The 26,010-nt window shown below is 44.0% G+C and overlaps 1 protein-coding gene across 2 annotated transcripts in view; it reads right to left on the reverse strand.

Annotated features, from left to right (window-relative positions):
* The window catches only part of LOC137655090 (serine-rich adhesin for platelets-like), a 258,167-nt gene that overhangs the window by 3,570 nt on the left and 228,587 nt on the right, over positions 1 to 26,010 (reverse strand). For both annotated transcript variants that reach the window (XM_068388991.1, XM_068388984.1), the window contains 2 exons: positions 23,553 to 23,730; positions 16,532 to 16,680 (listed from right to left, as the gene is read on the reverse strand). In XM_068388991.1, the coding sequence (XP_068245092.1) occupies positions 16,532 to 16,680; positions 23,553 to 23,730 (327 nt within the window). The remainder of the gene's footprint in view (positions 1 to 16,531; positions 16,681 to 23,552; positions 23,731 to 26,010) is intronic.

Here is a 26,010-nt window from a genome sequence, read left to right on the forward strand (position 1 = left end):
TAAAGAGGGTCTAGATGGCTACTTTAAAATGGTGGCTCTCATAGAAAAGGGACACCCAGAAAAAATTCTCACAGGCCGTGCGCTTGAGTACTGTAATGAAGTTTGCCTGAGTTATTTCAGGAAAATTTTAAGAAGCATGCCAAAAAAAGCTTCTTTGGACAAATATTTTAGTATGAAGTCTTTGGTAGAAGCTGACCAAACGCCAGCTAAGAAATGATGAAGAAAATATGTAGTGTAATTAAATCTAGAGAATAGAAAACAAAGTAAAAAAAAAATAGAAAAAGAAAAAAAAGAAATTTTATTTCAAGTTTTATTGTAAAGTTAACCATTAATATTTCCTGCCATTTGTATATGCGTTTCCTAAAATTAAGTATTAATGCTTTCTTTCCTTTATAAATCTGTTTTGTAAAAGTAGGTGTTTACAGTTTCTGCCACTTGTACGTAAACGTTTTCCGCCGTTTTCATCCTCCTCTACAGCCCCGCACTTTGCTCTCGGACATCAACTCACTCCAAAGTCAAGGTTCCACATTTTTATTACTGTATTTTACTGTTTGCTCTAATTATATTCTTCTTTTTCTGATTATCAACATTAATTTATTATTAAATGTGGTGCACAACCTTTTTATAATCCTTTAATGTGGTGTTTTTCTAGGGTCTGGAACAAATTAGTCTATCTACCTGTAAAAGGCGACTCGCTACACGAAAAATGTTATTTTTATAATAAAATAAATTTTTGAATATACTTACCCGGTGATTATATAAGCTGCAGCTCTGCTGCCCGACAGAAAAACTCTACGTTCAAAATCCGCCAGCGATCGCTATGCAGGTAGGGGGTGTACTTCAACAGCGCCATCTGTCGTGCAGGTACTCAGTACTCAATGTAAACACAGAACTCAATTTTCTCCTCGGTCCACTGGGTCTCTATTGGGGAGGAAGGGAGGGTCCTTTAATATATAATCACCGGGTAAGTATATTCAAAAATTTATTTTATTATAAAAATAACATTTTTCAATATTAAACTTAGCCGGTGATTATATAAGCTGATTCACACCCAGGGGGGTGGGTAGAGACCAGCATTAATTGTTTACATTATTATGAGCTAAGGATTTTGTATTTCATTTTAGCAGTTATTCAAAATAACAAACATAAAATAAATAAGTACCTGGTAAGGAAGTCGACTTGAACAATTACTCTGCCTTTTTTAAGTACGTCTTCCTTACTGAGCCTCGCGATGCTCTTAGGATGCTGAGCGACTCCTAGGAGCTGAAGTATCAAGGGTTGCAACCCATACTACAGGACCTCATCACAACCTCTAATCAAGGCGCTTCTCAAGAAAAGAATTTGACCACCCGCCAAATCAACCAGGATGCGAAAGGCTTCTTAGCCTTCCGGACAACCCAAAAACAACAATAAAAAACATTTCAAGAGAAAGATTAAAAAAGGTTATGGAATTAGGGGAATGTAGTGGTTGAGCCCTCACCCACTACTGCACTCGCTGCTACGAATGGTCCCAGGGTGTAGCAGTTCTCGTAAAGAGACTGGACATCTTTAAGATAAAAAGACGCGAACACTGACTTGCTTTTCCAATAGGTTGCGTCCATTATACTCTGCAGAGATCTATTTTGTTTAAAGGCCACTTAAGTTGCGACAGCTCTAACTTCATGTGTCCTTACCTTCAGCAAAGCATGGTCTTCCTCATTCAGATGGGAATGAGCTTCTCGTATCAACAGTCTGATATAATAGGAAACTGCATTCTTTGACATAGGCAAAGAAGGTTTCTTAATAGCACACCATAAAGCTTCTGACTGTCCTCGTAAAGGTTTAGTTCGTCTTAAATAGAACTTAAGAGCTCTAACAGGGCATAAAACTCTTTCTAGTTCATTTCCAACCAAATTTGAAAGGCTTGGAATATCGAACGATTTCGGCCAAGGACGAGAAGGTAGCTCGTTTTTGGCTAGAAAACCAAGCTGTAAAGAACATGTAGCCGTTTCAGATGAAAATCCGATGTTCCTGCTGAAGGCGTGAATCTCACTGACTCTTTTAAGCTGTTGCTAAGCAAACGAGGAAAAGAGTCTTTAAAGTGAGATCTTTAAAGGAGGCTGATTGTAGTGGCTCGAACCTTTCTGACATAAGGAATCTTAGTACCACGTCTAAATTCCAACCAGGTGTAGCCAAACGACGCTCCTTCGAGGTCTCAAAAGACTTAAGGAGGTCCTGTAGATCTTTGTTGTTAGAAAGATCTAAGCCTCTGTGACGGGAGACTGCTGCCAACATGCTTCTGTAACCTTTGATAGTGGGAGCTGAAAGAGATCTTTCCTTCCTCAGGTATAATAGGAAGTCAGCTATTTGGGTTACAGAGGTACTGGTCGAGGATACTGATACCGACTTGCACCAGTTTCGGAAGACTTCCCACTTCGACTGGTAGACTCTAAGAGTGGATGTCCTCCTTGCTCTAGCAATCGCCCTGGCTGCCTCCTTCGAAAAGCCTCTAGCTCTAGTGAGTCTTTCGATAGTCTGAAGGCAGTCAGACGAAGAGCGTGGAGGCTTGGGTGTACCTTCTTTACGTGTGGCTGACGTAGAAGGTCCACTCTTAGAGGAAGAGTTCTGGGAACGTCCACCAGCCATTGAAGTACCTCGGTGAACCATTCTCTCGCGGGCCAGAGGGGAGCAACTAACGTCAACCTTGTCCCTTCGTGAGAGGCGAACTTCTGCAGTACCTTGTTGACAATCTTGAATGGGGGGAATGCATAAAGGTCTAGATGGGACCAATCCAGTAGAAAGGCATCTATATGAACTGCTGCTGGGTCCGGGATTGGTGAGCAATATATTGGGAGCCTCTTGGTCATCGAGGTTGCAAAGAGATCTATGGTAGGTTGGCCCCATGTGGCCCATAGTCTCTTGCACACATCCTTGTGTAGGGTCCATTCTGTTGGAATGATTTGACCCTTCCGACTGAGGCAATCCGCCATGACATTCATGTTGCCTTGAATGAACCTCGTTACTAGAGAAAGGTTTAGATCTCTTGACCAAGTGAGGAGGTCCCTTGCGATCTCGTACAACGTCATAGAATGGGTCCCTCCTTGCTTGGAGATGTACGCCAAGGCCGTGGTGTTGTCTGAGTTCACCTCCACCACCTTGCCTTGAAGGAGGGACTTGAAGCTTTTCAAGGCCAGATGAACTGCCAGTAGCTCCTTGCAGTTGATATGTAACGTTCTTTGATTCGAGTTCCAAGTTCCCGAGCATTCCCGACCGTCTAATGTCGCACCCCAGCCCGTGTCCGATGCGTCCGAGAAGAGAACGTGGTTGGGGGTCTGAACAGCCAGGGGCAGACCCTCTCTGAGGTTGATGTTGTCCTTCCACCAAGTCAGTGATGACTTCATCTTCTCGGAAATGGGGATCGAGACCGCTTCTAGCGTCTTGTCCTTTTTCCAGTAAACAGCTAGGTGAAATTGAAGGGGACGGAGGTGTAGTCTCCCTAACGAAATGAACTGTTCCAGGGATGAAAGCGTCCCTATCAGACTCATCCACTGTCTGACTGAACATCGTTCCTTCTTTAGCATGTTCTGGATGCATCCTTGGGCTTGACTTGTTCTGGGGGCCGACGGAAAAGCCCAAAAAGCTTGACTGTGAATCTCCATCCCTAAGTACACTATAGTTTGGGATGGGACCAATTGGGACTTTTCCATATTGACCAGGAGACCCAATTCCTTGGTCAGATCTAGAGTCCACTTTAGATTCTCCAGACAGCGACGACTGGAAGAAGCTCTTAGAAGCCAGTCGTCCAAATAGAGGGAGGCTCTGATATCCGCTAAATGCAGGAATTTGGCAATATTCCTCATCAGCCTCGTAAATACAAGAGGAGCTGTGCTTAGGCCAAAGCACAGGGCTTGAAATTGGTAGACAACCTTTTCGTAAACGAATCTCAGCAAAGGTTGGGATTCTGGGTGGATGGGGACGTGAAAGTAAGCGTCCCTTAGGTCTAAGGAGACCATCCAGTATTCCTTCCTGACCGCTGCTAGAACGGACTTTGTGGTCTCCATGGCGAACGTCTGCTTTGTGACAAAGACATTCAGCGCACTGACGTCTAGCACCGGCCTCCACCCTCCTGTCTTCTTTACCACTAAGAAGAGACGGTTGTAGAAGCCCGGGGATTGATGGTCCCGGACTTTGACTACCGCTCCCTTTTCTAGTAAGAGAGACACCTCCTGCTTCAAAGCTAGTCTCTTGTCTTCCTCTCTGTACCTGGGAGAGAGATCGATGGGAGACGTTGCTAGAGGGGGTTTGCGTACAAACGGGATCTTGTACCCTTCTCTGAGCAACTTCACAGATTGTGCATCTGCGCCCCTTTTCTCCCAGGTCTGCCAGAAGTTCTTGAGTCTGGCTCCCACTGCTGTCTGAAGAAGGTGGCAGTCAGACTCTGCCCTTAAAGGACTTGGTACCTTTCTTCTTCCCACGTCTCCCTTCGGCACGAGCACCTCCTCAGCTGGAGGCTCTGCCACGAAAGGGCGGAATGAATCTGGACGCTGGAGTGTCCATCCTGGGTCTAGACAAGGTAGGCAAAGGGGTGGCTTTGCGGGCAGAGGACGCAACCAGGTCATGAGTGTCTTTTTGAATCAAGGAGGCAGCAATCTCCTTTATCAAGTCCTCTGGGAAAAGGCACTTTGAGAGAGGAGCAAACAGAAGTTCCGATCTCTGACACGGTGTTACTCCAGCTGACAGGAAAGAGCAAAGGTTTTCCCGTTTCTTGAGGACCCCGGAAACGAACGAAGCCGCAAGCTCACTGGATCCGTCACGTATGGCCTTGTCCATACAGGACATAATGAGCAAGGAAGCTTCCTTGTCAGAAGGGGAGATCTTCCTGCTCAAAGCTCCCAGACACCAGTCCAAAAAGTTAAAGACCTCGAAGGCTCTAAACACTCCTTTCAACAGATGGTCTAAGTCTGAAGGAGACCAACAAATCTTAGAGCGTCTCATGGCCAGCCTGCGGGGAGAGTCTACTAGACTTGAGAAGTCGCCCTGGGCAGAGGCAGGAACTCCCAAGCCGAGAACTTCTCCCGTGGCATACCAGACGCTCGATCTGGAAGAGAGTCTCGCAGGGGGAAACGTAAATGCTGTCTTCCCAAGGTTCTTTTTGGACTGCATCCAATCTCCTAAAACTCGTAAAGCTCTCTTGGACGAGCGGGCGAGGACGAGTTTCGTGAAGGCAGGCACTGATGACTGCGTGCCTAAAGCGAACTCTGACGGAGGAGAGCGTGGAGCCGCAGGCACAAACTGATCAGGAAACATCTCCTTGAACAAAGCAAGAACTTTTCTAAAGTCCAAAGAGGGTTGCGTGGTCTTGGGTTCGTCGATGTCCGTATGCGGGTCGTCAATGTGTGCAGCGTCGTCATCATCAGAGAGTCCATCATCTGAAAACTGAGGAGGAAGCGGCAAAGGAGTAGCAATCGGCTGGTCAGCTGAGTCCGGCAGCACGGGTGCACGCGTGACTAAACCGGACGCAACGTCATGGAACTGTTGCCCAGTCTGTGAACTGGCAACAACCATGGCAGCGCGGGGACGCAAAGCGTCTACTCCAGACTGACTAGTCTGCTGTGGGCGAGTAGAGGTAACCACACTGGGTTGCGGAGGTTGACGCACCGCGTCAAAACAAAACAACTTGGGTTGTTGTTGTACCTCGCGAACGTCAACAGAAGGTTCCGTGCGTCACTGAACGTCAACAGAAGGTTCCGTGCGTCACTGAACGTCAACATGCGGCTGGCAGGGTACACTGGAACGCATGGGTGGCGGGACTCTCACAGATGGAGTGCGGGAGAAGGTAGCCTCAGCGTCCACCGGACGCACAACCGTGGTTGGTTGTAGGCTAGAGGTTGGTGCAGCGTCAACCTTCTCCGCACGAAAGTCCTGCATCAATGACGTTAACTGTGACTGCATGGTCTGCAGCAAAGACCACTTAGGGTCTACAGGAGCAAGTGCGGCAACAGACGGAGTTACTGCCTGATGCGGTACCGCTTTGCCTCTCTTAGGAGGTGAGCAGTCGTCGGAAGACTGCAGCGAGTCCGAACTGACCCAGTGGCTACAACTGGGCCGTTGGACTTGCGCGGAAGGGACCGACTTGCGCTTAAGAGGCCGCGAGACCTTGGTCCATGGTTTCTTATGAGAAACCTCTTCCGCAGACGAGGAATAAATGGGCTCTCTCGTCTTCGTGTGGGTGGGGCGATCTTGGGTAGATACGCCCGAAACCACGGAGGGAACGTCTGTTCGCTGATTAAAGCCTCTCGAACCCTTTGGTCGTACGACATTGCTTCTCCCCTGGGCTTGGGAGCATGCAAGAGGTCCCGGACTGGGAGGACGACAGGCACGAACAGACGAACCCTCAAGCGCAACACTATCCACAACACTATCCACAACACTACCACTCACTTTATCACTACCCACTGCACTCTTACACTTCAGCTCCTTGACGTCTGCCATGAGCTGGTTACGGTCACTAGCCAAAGACTCGACTCTCTCACCCAGAGCCTGAATGGCACGCATCATATCTGCCATCGAAGGTTATTGAGTGCTAGAAGGGGGGTCAGGAGCAACCACTACAGGGGAAGGAATAGGTTGTGGGGCATGAGGAGAGGAAATATCAACGGAGCGAGATGAACTTCTCCTGACTCTATCTCTCTCTAGCCTACGTGAATATTTCTGGAATTCGAGAAAATCGAATTCCGAAAGCCCAACGCATTCCTCACATCGATCTTCCAATTGACAGGTTTTATCCCGACAATTGGAACAAACGGTGTGCGGATCGATAGAGGCCTTCGGAAGACGCCTTGAACAGTCCCTAGCACTACACTTTCTATATTTAGGGACTTGAGAAGGGTCAGCCATTTTGAATTAGTCAAAGGGGAATTCAAAAAACTATCCAAAGTCGTCAACAAATAATTCGATATCAACAAAAGAATGCAAGGATGTATTGAAGATAACGTCTGCAAAGCGAAAGCTCAAAACTAGAAATGTGTACTTCACCAAAATATGTGAAAACCAATCCAGTAAGCAACAGCGAATTTAGTAGGTCTTGCCGGTGGCACGACAGAGAGAAAATTGAGTTCTGTGTTTACATTGAGTACTGAGTACCTGCACGACAGATGGCGCTGTTGAAGTACACCCCCTACCTGCATAGCGATCGCTGGCGGATTTTGAACGTAGAGTTTTTCTGTCGGGCAGCAGAGCTGCAGCTTATATAATCACCGGCTAAGTTTAATATTGAAAAAATCACTTTACGAAATCCCTTACGGAACCAATTAATTTTGTGTTGCAAGGCATCACTGTGTGTGTTTGTATATATATATATATATATATATATATATATATATATATATATATATATATATATATGTATATATATACATATATATATATATATATATATATATATATATATATATATATATATATGTATATATATACATATATATATATATATATATATATATATATATATATATATATATATATATATATATATATATATATTCATATGTAAATATATATACATATATACTGTACATATATATATATATATATATATATATATATATATATATATATATATATATATATATATATATATATATATTCCATCCCCTGAATGTTGATCTGGGGTTGTTAAATCCCTTAATAGAGATCTAGCTAACAAAACTCGAAGTATGATTGTAAGTAGGTCAAGGACAGTGGCTCCTCAACATCCGGATCTCAGAATTGATAAAGTTTTTTAACTTTGTATTACTCTTTTAAAATCTTAGGTGTGATTCTAGACAGCAAATTTACTTTTGAGAAACACATTAGGTCTGTGTCTACTTCCATTGCAAAAAAAATTGGCTTTATTGAGAAAGTCTTTCAAAATTTTCTGTGATCAATCTATTCTGAAGAAGTGTTTTAATTCCCTCATTCTACCTTGTTTTCAGTATTGTTCTCCTGTCTGGTCTTCAGCTGCTGATTCTCATCTTATCTTGTTGGACAGAAACTTACAGTCTATTGAATTGTTTATTCCTGATCTAGATATTAATCTTTGGCACCGTCGTTCAATTAGGTCATCATGCATGTTGCATAAGATTTTTCATAATTCTGACCATCCTTCATATTCAGATCTTCCTGGACAATTCCATTCTGTTCGTAATACTAGGCAAGCAGTTAATTCTAATTGCCAGGCCTTCTCCATCATGAGGCTCAATAGTACAGAGTATTCAAGAAGCTTTATTCCAGCTATGACCAAGATGTGGAATGATCTTCCTAATTGGGTAGTTGAATCAATAAAACTTCAAAAGTTCAAAGTTGCAGCAAATGTTTCTATGTTGAACAGGCTGACATAAGTCCTTTTATAGTTTATATATGACATATCTGTTTTGACATTGTTACTGTTTTTAGAATGATTCATTGTTAACTCGTCCTCATCATTTATTTATTTCCTTATTTCCTTACCTCACTGGGCTATTTTTCCCTATTGGAGCCCTTGGGCTTATAGCATCTTGCTTTTCCAACTAAGGTTGTAGCTTCACTAGTAATAAAATATATATATATATAAATATATATATACATACATTTATATATACATACATATATATACTGTATATATATATATATATATATATATATATATATATATATATATATATATATATATATATATATATACATATATATAAAATGTATATATATACACACATATATATATACATATATACAGTACATACATATATATATGTATATACTGTATATATATATATATATATATATATATATATATATATATATATATATATACATACAGTGGTACCTCTACATACGAATTTAATCCGTTCCACAACCGACTTCGGGTGTAGAAAATGTTCGGTTGTAGAAACGAATTTTCCCATAAGAATACATTGAAATATAGAGGATTAGACTGGGTAAGGTCTGTTTGGGGTGCAGATATCTATGGTTATCTTAGGATACATCCCTGATTATATACGATATCTTCAGATAGTCGTTTCCGGGGGTTGGAACCCCATGATACCTAACGGTAATTCTCTTGTAATATCAATCGCAGAAATATTATACTGTAGAAGTTGCCAGAAGGAACTTTCCATCAGGACAACATGGCTATCTCATCCAAGAATAGATTTTTCCTATGTCAAAATCCCTTATTCACTGTACTTTTAATGTACGTAGGCTACATGCGTCACGTCGTCTGAACGAAAACACTGAACACTTACGGTAAATATAAGTTGTACTGTAATGATATTACTGTAAATATAATACAGTAATATACACTACAGTATCAGCAAATGTTATATTACAGTATTACAAGATACAAACAATGGTGATTTGTTAAACAGTACACTAAGGGCATAATGACGATTCGGGAAAGTTTTAGTTTACCGTAGTACAATACTGGACTGTAGCCTTACTGTGTCCAGTACGTAGTGTACACTTTTCCACAATTACTGCAAACTGTACATTTGATTATAAACTGTGGTAGAAACTAAATAAAAACAATATAACGCAGTACTTAAAATCAACTGCACGGGTATCCACTCGTTGGCAAGGGGCAGACTTGTTAGGTTAGGAGTTAGTCCACCCCAGGGCAACACACATTCGCAATTTTTTGCTTATTGCGCCGGTCTCTGTTACCTAACCTTCGCAAGAAAACGAGGGCTGACTGTGTACATAATATGTTATTTTTATAATAAAATAAATTTTTGAATATACTTACCCAGTGATTATATAAGCTGCAACTCTGTTGCTCGACAGAAAACTCTACGTTAAAAATCCGCCAGCGATCGCTATGCAGGTAGGGGGTGTACTTCAACAGCGCCATCTGTCGTGCAGGTACTCAGTACTCAATGTAAACAAAGAACTCAATTTTCTCCTCGGTCCACTGCGTCTCTATTGGGGAGGAAGGGAGGGTCCTTTAATATATAATCACCGGGTAAGTATATTCAAAAATTTATTTTATTATAAAAATAACATTTTTCAATATTTAACTTAGCCGGTGATTATATAAGCTGATTCACACCCAGGGGGGTGGGTAGAGACCAGCATTAATTGTTTACATTATTATGAGCTAAGGATTTTTTATTTCATTTTAGCAGTTATCAAAATAACAAACTTAAAATAAATAAGTACCTGGTAAGGAAGTCGACTTGAACAATTACTCTGCCTTTTTAAGTACGTCTTCCTTACGGAGCCTCGCGATCCTCTTAGGATGCTGAGCGACCCCTAGGAGCTGAAGTATCAAGGGTTGCAACCCATACAACAGGACCTCATCAAAACCTCTAATCTAGGCGCTTCTCAAGAAATGACTTTGACCACCCGCCAAATCAAGTAGGATGCGAAAGGCTTCTTAGCCTTCCGGACAACCCAAAAACAATAATAAAACATTTCAAGAGAAAGATTAAAAAGGTTATGGAATTAGGGAATTGTAGTGGTTGAGCCCTCACCCACTACTGCACTCGTTGCTACGAATGGTCCCAGAGTGTAGCAGTTCTCGTAAAGAGACTGGACATTCTTAAGATAAAAAGACGCGAACACTGACTTGCTTTTCCAATAGGTTGCGTCGATTATACTTTGCAGAGATCTATTTTGTTTAAAGGCCACGGAAGTTGCGACAGCTCTAACTTCGTGTGTCCTTACCTTCAGCAAAGCTTGGTCTTCCTCATTCAGATGGGAATGAGCTTCTCGTATTAACAGTCTGATAAAATAGGATAAAGCATTCTTTGACATAGGCAAAGATGGTTTCTTAACTGAACACCATAAAGCTTCAGACGGGCCTCGTAAAGGTTTAGTTCGTTTTAAATAGAACTTAAGAGCTCTTACAGGGCATAAGACTCTTTCTAGTTCATTTCCAACCATACGATAAGTTTGGAATATCGAACGATATTGGCCAAGGCCGAGAAGGCAGCTCGTTTTTGGCTAGAAAACCAAGTTGTAGAACATGTAGCCGTTTCGGATGAGAATCCGATGTTCTTGCTGAAGGCATGAATCTCACTGACTCTTTTAGCTGTGGCTAAGCATACCAGGAAAAGAGTCTTTAAGGTGAGATCTTTCAGGGAGGCTGATTGTAGCGGTTCGAACCTGTCTGACATAAGGAATCTTAGTACCACGTCTAAATTCCAACCAGGTGTAACCAAACGACGCTCCTTCGTGGTCTCGAAAGACTTAAGGAGGTCCTGTAGATCTTTATTGTTGGAAAGATCTAAGCCTCTGTGACGGAAGATTGATGCCAACATGCTTCTGTAACCCTTGATAGTGGGAGCTGAAAGAGATCGTTCTTTCCTCAGATATAAGAGGAAGTCAGCTATTTGAGTTACAGAGGTACTGGTCGAGGATACGGATACTGACTTGCACCAGTTTCGGAAGATTTCCCACTTCGATTGGTAGACTCTAAGGGTGGATGTTCTCCTTGCTCTAGCAATCGCTCTGGCTGCCTCCTTCGAAAAGCCTCTAGCTCTCGAGAGTCTTTCGATAGTCTGAAGGCAGTCAGACGAAGAGCGTGGAGGCCTTGGTGTACCTTCTTTACGTGTGGCTGACGTAGAAGGTCCACCCTTAGGGGAAGTGTTCTGGGAACGTCTACTAGCCATCGAAGTACCTCGGTGAACCATTCTCTCGCGGGCCAGAGGGAAGCAACTAGCGTCAACCTTGTCCCTTCGTGAGAGGCGAACTTCTGCAGTACCTTGTTGACAATCTTGAACGGAGGGAATGCATATAGATCTAGATGTGACCAATCTAGGAGAAAGGCATCTATATGAACTGCTGCTGGGTCCGGGATTGGTGAGCAAAATATTGGGAGCCTCTTGGTCATCGAGGTTGCGAAGAGATCTATGGTTGGCTGGCCCCAGGTGGCCCAAAGTCTCTTGCATACATCCTTGTGGAGGGTCCATTCTGTTGGAATTATTTGTCCCTTCCGACTGAGACAATCTGCCATGACATTCAAGTTGCCTTGGATGAACCTCGTTACTAGTGAAATGTCTAGACCTTTTGACCAGGTGAGGAGGTCCCTTGCGATCTCGTACAACGTCAGAGAGTAGGTCCCTCCTTGCTTGGAGATGTACGCCAAAGCCGTGGTGTTGTCCGAGTTCACCTCCACCACTTTCCCTTGAAGGAGAGACCTGAAGCTTTTCCAGGCCAGACGTACTGCCAGTAGCTCCTTGCAGTTGAAATGCATTGTCCTTTGACTCGAGTTCCATATTCCCGAGCATTCCCGACCGTCTAATGTCGCACCCCAGCCTACGTCCGATGCGTCCGAGAAGAGAACGTGGTTGGGAGTCTGAACAGTCAGGGGAAGACCCTCTCTTAGGTTGATATAGTCCTTTCACCAAGTCAGACAAGACTTTATCTTTTCGGAAACCGGGATCGAGACCGCTTCTAGCGTCTTGTCCTTTTTCCAGTGAAAAGCTAGATGGTATAGAAGAGGACGGAGGTGTAGTCTTCCTAGTGACACAAATTGATCCACGGATGACAGCGTCCCTACCAGACTCATCCACAGCCTGACTGAGCAGCGTTCCTTCTTCAGCATCTTCTGGATGGATAGCAGGGCTGGGGGCTGATCGTCTTGTTCAGCAACGTCCTCATCAGAGGGTTCCTCATCTGAAACTGATGAGGAAACGGCAACGGAGTGGGCAACGTCTGACTCGCTGAATCCGGTCGCACTGGTGGATGCGTGACGGAGCCGGACGCAATATCATGGAACTGCTGCACAGTCTGTGAACTGTCAACAACCATGGGTGCGCGAGGAAGCACAGCGTCAACCCGAAACTGTCTAGACCGTCTGGGTTGTGCAGTCAACACCCTACCGGGTTGCTGAGGTTGACGCACTGCGTCACAACAAGTCACCTCTGCTGGTTGTTGAACGTCCTGAACGTCAACATCCACCTCCGAGCGTCGCTTAACGTCAACGTGCGGCTGGCAACCCACACTGGGTCGCATCGGTGGAGGAACCACCTCAACTGGCAGACGCGAGTAGGTTACCTCAGCGTCAACAGGGCGCACAACCGACCGGTTGGAAGGTTGTTGGCCAGAAGGTTCTTCTCCGCATTTAAGTCCTCTATCAAGGACGCAAGCTTGGACTGCATGTCTTGCAGCAAAGCCCATTTAGGGTCTACGGGAGCAGGTGTGGCAACAGACGGGGTTAGCGACTGAGGCGGAACCGTTTACCATCCCTGAAAGCCTTGTCATGCGTGACATAATAGTACAGCAAAACTTCAAAGGCTCAACAACAGCTGAGAAGTTGACCTGTAAACAACTTGGAGCGTCTCCTGGCTAGGCGCCAGGGAGAGTCTACCAGAATTGAGAAGTCTATCTGGGCAGAGGCATGAACTCCCAAGCCGAGAACTTCTCTCGTGTCATATCAGACTCTCGCTCTATAAACCAGTTTAAAAGAAGGGAAAGCAAAGGCTGTATCCCCCAAACTCCTCCTGGTGAAAAACCAGTCGCCTAGCCAACGTAACGCTCTCTAGGAGAGCGAGAGAGCACTAGCTTAAAAACAACGGCTTCGAAGTAGCTAGGCCTAGTGTAAGCTCTGACGTTTAGGCGAACGAGGAGCAGCAGTTACAAGATCCGGACGAAGATCCTTAAAAAAAATCATCATGATTTAATTAAAGTCCATAGGAGGCTAAGCAGCTTAAGGCTCCTCTCCATCTGACAGAGTCCTCAAGGGAATATCAGTAGGAGGGAGAACAGCAACTTCCTCATCTACAGGAACCTTGTCCGATAAAAGCTGAGTCTCTCACTGGTGCAATTAGTAGCGGACCAGAACGCAACGTCATGTAACTGCTTGACAGTCTGTGAACTGTCAACAACTGAACTGTCAACCACAACAGGTGCGTGAGGACGTACAGCGTCCACTCGAGACTGCTTTGACTGCCTAGACTGAGCAGTCAAAACAACTCTAGAATGCGGAGGTTGACGCACAGCGTCAAAACAAGTCAACTCCGATTGTTAGTGAACGTCTAGAACGTCAACAGGAGCATCAGCCAGTGGCCTAACGTCCAAATGCGGCTGAAAAACCACACGAGACCGCATCGAGTGTGGTTCTAAACAACCTGACTGACGTGACTAAGCTACGCCAACGTCAACAGTAAGCACAAAGGAACGTTAGGTTGGCTGAAAGCCAGGATATCGATGAGATAAACGGCTAGACTCAACGGACTAATCGGTAGAATAGTCTTCCATAAGGGAGGCAAGCATATACTGCATGTTTTGCCATACAACCCCTTAAGGATCAACGGAAATGGTTGTGGTAATAGACGAGGGTAACGTCTGTGACCGCAACACTTTGCCTACAAAAAAAGACTTTCGGAGTCTGTGTTACGCTTTTGTTAGGCGGCGAGCAGTTATCCGATGACTGCATAGGGTCAGAGCTGTCCTAATGGCTGTAACCAGGACGCTGGACCTGTCCTGAAAGGACTGACTTTCGCTTAAGGGCTTCGAAACCTTGTGACAGGTTTCTTATGCGAAAAGCCTACGGATGGCGAGGAGAAACAACGTCTCTCTCGTCTTATGGTAGGGGAGATCTTGGTAAGAAACACCCGATACCATAGAGGGAAAACGTCTGTTCGTTGGTCAAGGCCTCTCGAACCCATAAGTCTTTTGACATTACTTCTCCCCTGGGCTTGGGAGCTTGCAAGAGGTCCCGGACTAGGTGAACGACAGGCCCGAACAGACGAACCCTCGGACGCAACACTGTAACACTTTGCGCCTCGGACGCAACACTGTAACACTTTGCGCATATCACTTTATCACTTCGATTTTCTGTTTTGCACTTATTTCTACCTGAAACACGCAATTCTACCCTTCATTAAAAGGTAGTAATTGCGAAATTAGTCGTATAATGCAAGCTCATAATACCAGCAAAAAACAGAAAACATATTTTAAGATAAAAAGAAAAATCAGTGGCTGGGAAAGAGACTAAACACTAGTTCATATAACTACATTTTCAATCTCTCACCGCACATAGCCTGGGAACGAGAATAAAAACCTAAAAACGTTTTATCCTTCCTCCCCGTACAGAGACTAGGGACGAGAGTAACACGAGAACAACGTTACCCGCTTGAACGGAACGTTTTCTCTCCTCTCTCTCCCTCCGTCTCTATCTCTCTCTCTCTTTCTCTCTTGATTTCGCACCTAAGAGAAGAGCCCAATTATATATCGTCAAAAAAAAAAACATGTTATTTGACTAAAGGAAAAAACTGAAAGGTTTTTCAAATAAAAAGTTCCTTTAAATTAGAATTTAAAACATTAAAGCTAAGAAAGAATGAACAAAACGTCAGAATCGATTTACTCTTACTGCAAAGTGAAACCGTGATACACTCTCTCTCTATCGTAACGATAGAGCGCATGTTGAACGTCCTGAACGTCAACAACTGCGTAGCATAAAAAACTAAACGTTAGTTCATCTTTGAAAACAGTACGAAGACTATCAAAGAAATTCTTTCATAAAATATTACATTTAAAAAGTTTTAAATCCTTTAAAAGCTAAAGACGATATAAAGGGCTCAATGTTGATTAACTTCGGTTTCCAAGTTAGGACCGCCTACTCTCAGGAAAGGTCTATATAAACAAAGCATTAAAATTTATTTTATATGTTTATAAAAAATGGAAAGTTAATCGAAGAGGCCTAATAAAGGCGGAGAGATATAAAATGTATAGAGGAAAATCTATAACGTGATAAGATAATTACTAAAAGCCTAAACACACTTCCGTCTAAGGGAAGGGTCGGCCATTTAAAAGTGAAAGAAAGTCCATACTCTCTTTGTCACCATAATTAAATCTATCCAAAACGAGTTCAAGTTTTGAGATGAAGATAAAACACCTGCATAGCGAAAGCTCAAAACTAGAATAGTGTACTTCACCAATAGTTGTGAAAATAAATCCAGTTAGCACAGCGAATTAGTAGGTCTTGCCGGTAGCCCGACAGAGAGAAAATTGAGTTCTTTGTTTACATTGAGTACTGAGTACCTGCACGACAGATGGCGCTGTTGAAGTACACCCCCTACCTGCATAGCGATCGCTGGCGGATTTTTAACGTAGAGTTTTCTGTCGAGCAACAGAGTTGCAGCTTATATAATCACCGGCTAAGTTAAATATTGAAAAGTCAGTATGTATAAATATATATTACACATACATATACTACTTCAAGCTGTTTACTGTCTCTACATGTAGCTATGCAGTCGTGAAAAACTAACCATATGCTGTGCCACCAAATTTGGATTTTCAGACAATGTTGAATCTTAAATCAATATTAGTCTTTTAACAAAATTTGAAAGATAAGAGTAAAGGTGTAACAGATAATTGAGCAATAGTTGAATAAGCTATATTTGTAGTAATGTCATTTATGCAAATATTCAATGACTAAAATTGTTAAATACAATTACCATTATTGTATTTAGGATCAACTTTAACCCTCTCTAACACTTATCAATAAAGTGAGATCATGAGATTATTTCAACCTTACAATATCTAGCTAAATTTTTAATTGTATAAAAAATTAAGGATTTATCATAATTACCTGACTATACATTTTTGATATCAGCCTGTTTGTGCGATCCTCTGCGATGCGATGTGATCTAACTTGGTTCATATTAGCCTCAGGTAAGAGTTGATATAAACGTCGGTTCTGTTCCCGTATATCTCTATACGAAAACAATGGGGCAATATCTGTAAGAAACAATATCCAAAATAAGGCATTAAAAGGCACCAAGTCGATTATTAAAACTATACTGTAGAAAATCCAGGTAAAATGTTATTTTCCTTAGTAAAATAAATTTTTGAATATACTTACCCGATGATCATGTAGCTGTCAACTCTGTTGCCCGACAGAAAAAATCTAAGGTCGGGATACGCTAGCGATCGCTATACAGGTGGGGGTGTACACAACAGCGCCATCTGTCGAGTAGGTACTCAGGTACTTCTTGTCAACAAGAACTCAATTTTCTCCTCGGTCCACTGGTTCTCTATGGGGAGGAAGGGAGGGTCCTTAAATTCATGATCATCGGGTAAGTATATTCAAAAATTTATTTTACTAAGGAAAATAACATTTTTCAATATTAATCTTACCCGATGATCATGTAGCTGATTCACACCCAGGGGGGTGGGTGGAGACCAGCATACATGTTAACATTAGAAGCTAAGTATCCCGTATTCCATTTTAGCAGTTATTCAAAATAACAAACATAAAATAAATAAGTACCTGGTAAGGAAGTCGACTTGAACCATTACTCTGCCTTTTTAAGTACGTCTTCCTTACTGAGCCTAGCGATCCTCTTAGGATGCTGAGCGACTCCTAGGTGCTGAAGTATGAAGGGCTGCAACCCATACTAAAGGACCTCATCACAACCTCTAATCTAGGCGCTTCTCAAGAAAGAATTTGACCACCCGCCAAATCAACCAGGATGCGGAAGGCTTCTTAGCCTTCCGTACAACCCAAAAAACAACAATAAAAAGCATTTCAAGAGAAAGATTAAAAAAGGTTATGGGATTATGGGAATGTAGTGGTTGAGCCCTCACCTACTACTGCACTCGCTGCTACGAATGGTCCCAGGGTGTAGCAGTTCTCGTAAAGAGACTGGACATCTTTGAGGTAAAATGATGCGAACACTGACTTGCTTCTCCAATAGGTTGCATCCATAACACTCTGCAGAGAACGGTTCTGTTTGAAGGCCACTGAAGTAGCGACAGCCCTAACTTCATGTGTCCTTACCTTCAGCAAAGCAAGGTCTTCTTCCTTCAGATGAGAATGGGCCTCTCTAATCAAAAGCCTGATGTAATAAGAAACTGCGTTCTTAGACATCGGTAAAGCAGGTTTCTTGATAGAACACCATAAAGCTTCTGATTGTCCTCGTAATGGCTTTGTACGTCTTAAATAGTACTTAAGAGCTCTTACTGGGCAAAGTACTCTCTCTAGTTCGTTCCCCACCAAGTTGGACAGGCTTGGGATCTCGAACGACTTGGGCCAAGGACGAGAAGGAAGCTCGTTTTTAGCTAAAAAACCAAGCTGCAAGGAACATGTAGCCGTTTCAGATGTAAAACCTATGTTCCTGCTGAAGGCGTGAATCTCACTGACTCTTTTAGCTGTTGCTAAGCAAACGAGGAAAAGAGTCTTTAATGTGAGATCCTTAAAAGAGGCTGATTGAAGCGGTTCGAACCTTGCTGACATCAGGAACCTTAAAACCACGTCTAGGTTCCAGCCTGGTGTGGTCAACCGACGCTCCTTTGAGGTCTCAAAAGACTTAAGGAGGTCCTGTAGATCTTTGTTGGTGGAAAGATCTAAGCCTCTGTGGCGGAAGACCGCTGCCAACATGCTTCTGTAACCTTTGATCGTAGGAGCTGATAGGGATCTTACATTCCTTAGGTGTAAAAGGAAGTCAGCTATCTGCGTTACAGAGGTACTGGTTGAGGAAACTGCATTCGCCTTGCACCAGCTTCGGAAGACTTCCCATTTTGACTGATAGACTTTGAGAGTGGATGTCCTCCTTGCTCTGGCAATCGCTCTGGCTGCCTCCTTCGAAAAGCCTCTAGCTCTTGAGAGTCTTTCGATAGTCTGAAGGCAGTCAGACGAAGAGCTTGGAGGCTTGGGTGTACCTTCTTTACGTGCGGCTGACGCAGAAGGTCCACTCTTAGAGGAAGAGTCCTGGGAACGTCCACTAGCCATTGCAGTACCTCGGTGAACCATTCTCTCGCGGGCCAGAGGGGAGCAACCAACGTCAACCGTGTCCCTTCGTGAGAGGCGAACTTCTGTAGTACCCTGTTGACAATCTTGAACGGAGGGAACGCATACAGGTCTAGATGGGACCAATCCAGAAGAAAGGCATCCACGTGAACTGCTGCTGGGTCTGGAATCGGAGAACAATACATCGGGAGCCTCTTGGTCATCGAGGTAGCGAATAGATCTATGGTGGGCTGACCCCACAGGGCCCATAGTCTGCTGCAAACATTCTTGTGAAGGGTCCACTCTGTGGGGATGACCTGACCCTTCCGGCTGAGGCGATCTGCCATGACATTCATGTCGCCCTGAATGAACCTCGTTACCAGCGAAATCTTTCGATCTTTTGACCAAATGAGGAGGTCCCTTGCGATCTCGAACAACTTCCTCGAATGAGTCCCTCCTTGCTTGGAGATGTACGCCAAGGCTGTGGTGTTGTCGGAGTTCACCTCCACCACCTTGCTTAGATGGAGGGACTTGAAGTTTATCAAGGCCAGATGAACTGCCAAAAGCTCCTTGCAGTTGATGTGAAGTGTTCTTTGCTCCTGATTCCACGTGCCCGAGCATTCCTGTCCGTCCAGTGTCGCACCCCAACCCGTGTCCGATGCGTCCGAGAAGAGACGGTGGTCGGGGGTCTGAACAGCCAATGGTAGACCTTCCTTGAGAAGAATGCTGTTCTTCCACCACGTCAGTGTAGACCTCATCTCTTCGGAAATAGGCACTGAGACCGCCTCTAGCGTCATGTCCTTTCTCCAGTGAGCAGCTAGATGATACTGAAGGGGGCGGAGGTGGAGTCTCCCGAACTCGATGAACTGGGCCAGCGATGAAAGTGTCCCTGTTAGACTCATCCACTGCCTGACTGAACATCGGTTCCTTCTCAGCATGCTCTGGATGCATTTTAGGGCTTGACTGATCCTGGGGGCCGACGGAAAAGCCCGAAAAGCTCGACTCTGAATCTCCATACCTAGATAGACAATGGTTTGGGATGGGACGAGTTGGGACTTCTCTATATTGACCAGGAGACCCAATTCCTTGGTCAGATCCATAGTCCATCTGAGATTCTCCAGACAGCGACGACTTGACGAAGCTCTTAAAAGCCAGTCGTCCAAGTAGAGGGAGGCTCTGATGTCTGCCAAGTGAAGGAATTTGGCAATATTCCTCATCAGTTTGGTAAACACAAGAGGTGCCGTGCTTAGGCCAAAGCACAGGGCTTGGAACTGGTACACGACCTTTCCAAAGACGAACCTTAGGAAAGGTTGGGAGTCTGGATGGACGGGGACATGAAAGTACGCGTCTTTCAGGTCTAACGAGACCATCCAGTCTTCCTTCCTGACCGCTGCTAGGACCGACTTCGTCGTCTCCATTGTGAACGTCTGCTTGGTGACTAAAGCATTGAGAGCACTGACGTCCAGCACCGGTCTCCAACCTCCTGTCTTCTTCGCTACCAGGAAGAGACGGTTGTAGAAGCCCGGGGATTGATGGTCCCGGACTATGACTACCGCTCCCTTTTGTAGCAAGAGCGACACCTCTTGTTGCAACGCTAGCCTCTTGTCCTTCTCCTTGTAGTTGGGAGAGAGGTTGATGGGAGACGTTGCTAGAGGGGGACTGCGGCAGAACGGAATCCTGTACCCCTCCCTTAGCAACTTCACAGACTGAGGGTCTGCACCTCTGCTCTCCCAAGCTTGCCAGAAGTTCTTGAGCCTGGCTCCCACTGCTGTCTGGAGAGGTAGGCAGTCAGATTCTGCCTTTTGAGGACTTGGAACCCTTCTTCGATTTGCCACGATGACTGTCGGCACGGGTACCTCCTCTGCTGGAGGTTCTGCCACGAAAGGGCGGGATGAACCTAGACGCTGGTGTGTCAATCCTAGGTCTAGGCACGGAAGGTAAAGCTTTGGCCTTACGTGCGGAGGACGCCACCAGGTCATGTGTATCCTTCTGGATCAACGAGGCAGCCATCCCCTTGATCAGCTCTTCCGGAAAGAGACACTTGGAAAGCGGAACAAACAACAACTCCGACTTCTGGCAAGGAGTGATCCCAGCCGACAAGAAGGAGCAAAGATGTTCTCTCTTCTTAAGCACTCCCGACACGTACGAAGCCGCAAGCTCACCAGACCCATCCCGAATGGCTTTGTCCATGCTAGACATGATAAGCATGGCAGAGTCCTTATCCGAAGGGGAAGTCTTTCTGCTTAACGCTCCCAAACACCAATCGAGGAAGTTGAAGATCTCAAAAGCACGAAAGACTCCCTTCAACAGATGATCCATGTCAGAAAAGGACCAGCAAATCTTAGATCGTCTCATAGCCAGCCTGCGGGGAGAGTCAACCAGACTTGAGAAGTCGCCCTGGGCAGAGGCAGGAACTCCCAAGCCGGGTTCCTCTCCCGTGGCATACCAGACGCTAGATTTGGAAGCAAGCTTGGTAGGCGGAAAGATGAAAGCAGTCTTTCCCAGCTGCTTCTTGGACTGCAACCACTCTCCCATAACCCTCAAAGCTCTCTTGGATGAGCGTGCGAGTACAAGTTTGGTGAAGGCAGGAGCTGCTGACTGCATGCCTAAAGCAAACTCGGAGGGAGGAGAGCGAGGGGTTGCAGACACAAACTGTTCCGGATACAAGTCCCTGAACAGGGCAAGGACTTTCCTAAAGTCTAAGGAGGGAGGCGTAGACTTGGGTTCTTCTAAGTCAGAGTGCGGATCGTCCAAATGCGCAGCTTCGTCATCAGATACTCCATCATCCGAAAGCTGAGGAGGAAGTGGCAAAGGTGGAGCAGAAAGCTGAACGGCTGAATCCGGCAGCACGGGTGCATGCGTAGCTGCTGCGGATCCAACATCATGCCGCTGCTGGTCAGTCTGCGAGCTGGCAACAACAAAAGCGGAGTGCTGGTGCGTGGGAGGGACTGCCGTGGGTTGCGGAGCATGCCGCATGGGTTGCGGAGCATGCCGCATTGCGTCAAAACACGGCAGCTCGAGAGCACCTTCCCACTGCTGCTGCGGTAGCTCACGCATGTCAACGGAGGGTGCAGCATGAACATGCGTCTGGCAGGGTCGACTGCGCATCGGTGGTGGAGCTCTCACAGGTGGAGTGTGGGAGCAGGCAGCCGCAGTATCTGCTGAGCGCACAACCGTGGCAGGTTGTAGGTTAACTGGTGCAGTGTCAACCTTCTCAGCACGATACTCCTGCATGAAGGAAGCAAGCTGAGACTGCATAGTCTGCAGCATGGACCACTTAGGATCTACCGTGGTTGGTGCGGCAACAGACGGAGTAGTTGCCTGCTGCGGAACCACTCTACCTCTCTTGGGAGGTGTGCAGTCTTCGGAAGACTGCGGCGAGTCCGAACTGACCCAGTGGCTACACCTGGGCCGTTGGACTCGCTCGGAAGGGACCTTACGCTTGAGAGGTCGTGAGACCTTGGTCCAACGTTTCTTCCTCGAAACTTCTTCCACAGACGAGGAATGATAGGGCTCATTCGTCTGTTTGTGGATGGGACGATCTCTGACAGATACGTCCGCAACCACTGAGGGTACATCCGTACGCTGATCAAGGCCTGCCGAACCCCTTGGTCCTTCGACATTGCTTCTCCCCTGGGCTTGGGAGCTTGCAAGAGGTCCCGGACTGGGAGGACGACTGGCACGAACAGATGTACCCTCATGCGCAACACTGACACTGACACTTTTCACTTCACTTGCACTCACTACTCTTCCCACTGCACTTTGCGCTTTCAACTCTTTGACATCTGCCAAAAGTTGATTCCGGTCATTAGCTAATGACTCCACTCTGTCACCAAGAGCCTGAATGGCACGCATCATGTCCGCCATGGAGGGTTGAGCACTAGTAGCAGGGTCGGGAGTCACCACTACAGGGGAAGGAGTAGGTTGAGGGGCATGGGGAGAGGAAAAATCAAAAGAGCGAGAAGAACTCCTCCTGATCCTATCCTTCTCTAGCCTACGTGCATTCTTTAGGAATTCGTTAAAATCGAATTCCGAAAGCCCAGCGCATTCCTCACATCGATCTTCCAATTGACAGGATTTACCCCTACAATTGGAACAAACGGTGTGAGGATCTATGGAGGCCTTCGGAAGACGCCTAGAACAAGCCCTAACGCTACACTGCCTGTACTTAGGGACTTGAGAATGGTCAGACATCTTGAATTGTAGAAATAGTCAAGGGGGAATTCCAAAATCTAGCAAAGTTCATTAACAATTAATCCAAATCTAATCAAAAAGCTTGATAAGCTAATGATAAAAGTTCCTGAATAGCGAAGGCTAAAATCTAGAGCGAATACATCACCAAAATCGTGAAAAACAACTCCAGAAACAACAGCGTATCCAAGTAGGTCTTGCCGGTGGCACGACAGAGGAAAAATTGAGTTCTTGTTGACAAGAAGTACCTGAGTACCTACTCGACAGATGGCGCTGTTGTGTACACCCCCACCTGTATAGCGATCGCTGGCGTATCCCGACCTTAGATTTTTTCTGTCGGGCAACAGAGTTGACAGCTACATGATCATCGGGTAAGATTAATATTGAAAAATAACTTTTTACAAATTATATTCCTTATCATTGTGGAAAAAGGGGTTTAGTTAATAAATCAATAATAACTAACTGAATAACCCCCAAATTTATGATTTATTGGAAATAAAGTTTATCAAGAACTAAATTTGACAGAAATAATATCATTAGATAGTAACATATCATTGCATATGGTGTAGTCCTGTCTTTGCAGGCATAAAATCTCAACTGAGATCATGCTTAGGGAATAAACCAATATTTCTCAAGCATATCAAGTAGATGTCCATGTCTAACAGTTTAAATATAAACATCATCCACAAACCTGGCTTGTACAGAAATCTTTGTAATGTTGATGGCGTCTGAAGATTAGTTGGAATTTGTGATATAATTTCATGGTTACGGCTTTGGGCCATCTGACGCATCTCTTGCTTTAAACGTATTAAAGCTCGACGTTCTCCTGCTTCTCGCACATAGTCTGGCCTTGCTTTTGACAAAGCTTCCTGTTTATAACAAGATAAGACCAGGAATTCAATTGGATCAGTAAATTAGATTTGAGTGCCAAAACATATGCAAGGAAATAAAGGTGGCCATTCACTTCCTTATCAACAAAACAGGAAAATAAAACTAAAAAATTCATGGGATAGTTACATATGTAAAAAAAACACGAAAAACAGAGCCTATTTATAAAGCTAATAAAAATATTATGATATTTCTATCTGGCATCATTACATCATTTCAATAATAAAAAATCACTCAAGTATCTAAAAATATTAATACTGTACAAGCAACTGTCCTGGATGCTCTAATCTTTTCATTATCCATTAAAGAAATGACAGTAACATCTTCTGAGGGGATCTTACTAATAACTTATACAGTACTTGACAGTACTTGAAGAAAGATATGATTGCTAATCCTTCCTAGGGAAAAAAGACAAACATACACAGCAAAATTTGTATACAGAAGCATGATGAACTGACCTATTTACATGCTAACTAAAGAAGTTTCAATCTAGTTTTGAATTATGAAATGATTAAGAAGCTCCACTGTTAGGCAAAAGAAGATACCTAACATCCCCTAATGCAAGCCTATGTGGGCGAGTCTTTTGAGCTGGCTTCAAGAAGGGAAGTTAAGGCACTAGCAACTACATCTGTTAGCATGGCCCAACATTAAATTTCAGACTTTGGGAGTACTTCTGAACTGCTGCAGAAAACCGTAAAAGTAATAATAGGCGTAATGTATGATGCTTACATCTTGTATAATAATGCAAAACTTTATAAAACTTTATTTGCAGTTAGATGAAAGGAAAGTTAAGAAACTGAAGCCATTGGAATGGAGAGTTAGACTCTTTCTGAGCTAACTCCTAATTATAATATTAAAAATATAGTACACAAGACCTTCAAGATCATTACACTGATATTTAGGCTATGCATTATGGTTGAATAGGTGAAAGTAAGTAGAGAAAAACAGTCTCTTCTAACATGAAATATATCGAATAAAGTTTGCATCTCATCAATGGACTACAACGGGAGTAAGTATACTTAAAAAATTATCGTTCATGGGGTAAAAGAAATAAGAAAAACAACACCAAGGTTCATAAAAAATTCTACCCATGACCACACAATAAAAAGTATAATTAAGTGTAAATAGACAAGTGAGTAATGTAAATAAATATCTGAAGTACAATAGGGCCCAGAAACTAGCATTTTTCTAGCTAACAACCTCCAGTCTAGAGATAGAATTGAAGCTGTCAATGTATTCATAACTACTGACAAAAATATCAGAATTAGCATAGCCATGAATTTAGAGAGTTTCTTAGTAGGGTACATTTTTATTTATTCCCAGCCAATGTGATATACAAAACTTATGTAGCTATTAGTTATTAATATAATTTAACGGAGCTTTTTTGTTAACACGCGCACAGTACAGTACATAAAAAAGTAATTTAGTTCATATCTAAAACATTCAAAATTATTATTTACCTAGTGACTAAATAATAGAATAAATGTCAAAGGCAACCTGAGGTCAGGGAGCAATGTCCTATGACCCCCTTAAGAATAAATGTTATGCCTTTCAGTTGCTGGCCTAGAAATGCTAGTTAATGGATTTTGAGCAAAGTGAAAAATCTATTTTTGGGTGAGATAGCCATGTCGTCCTGATGGAAGGTTCCTTTAGGTAGCTTTCTAAGGGATATTTGCTGCAATGATGCTCCCAGAGAATTAACCGAAGGTCTCCAGAATTCTAACTCCTGGCACGAGTATCCTTAATATAACTTTAAGGATATCGCATAATACCAGGGGACATGTTTTTAGATACAACACATAGCAATCTTCACCCCGAATAGATTTAACTCTTTGAGGGGGAAGAGTGGCGAACGAAAGGGGAGCCGTTATCAAGGTACCCGGTGGACCTCCTCTCCGTACTACTACGGCCCATCATTCCTAACTTGCATTTAAGCTGGAATAGCCGCAGATAGAGTAGTTTCGGGTAGGGTCACCTAAGAAAGAAGGGTGGGTCCATCAGGACAACATGGCTATCTCACCCAAAATTAGATTTTTCACTTTGCTCAAAATCCGTTTTTTGGGCTCGGCCATGTAGTCCTGATGGAAGCTTACCTGATAATTAACTTGAAAGTACTATATCTGTGGATTTGTGTTAGTGCCTTTACTTTGAATGAGTTCCTTATATGGTCTGGTAGACCCGTATATGACATTACCGTTATTTGTCATAACCACTAAGCTTGGAACTGGCTTAGGGCTTCCTACCCCCTGCAGGGAAAGTGT

The sequence above is a fragment of the Palaemon carinicauda genome, chromosome 1, assembly GCF_036898095.1.
Source record: "Palaemon carinicauda isolate YSFRI2023 chromosome 1, ASM3689809v2, whole genome shotgun sequence".
Taxonomy (NCBI): Eukaryota; Metazoa; Arthropoda; class Malacostraca; order Decapoda; family Palaemonidae; genus Palaemon; species Palaemon carinicauda.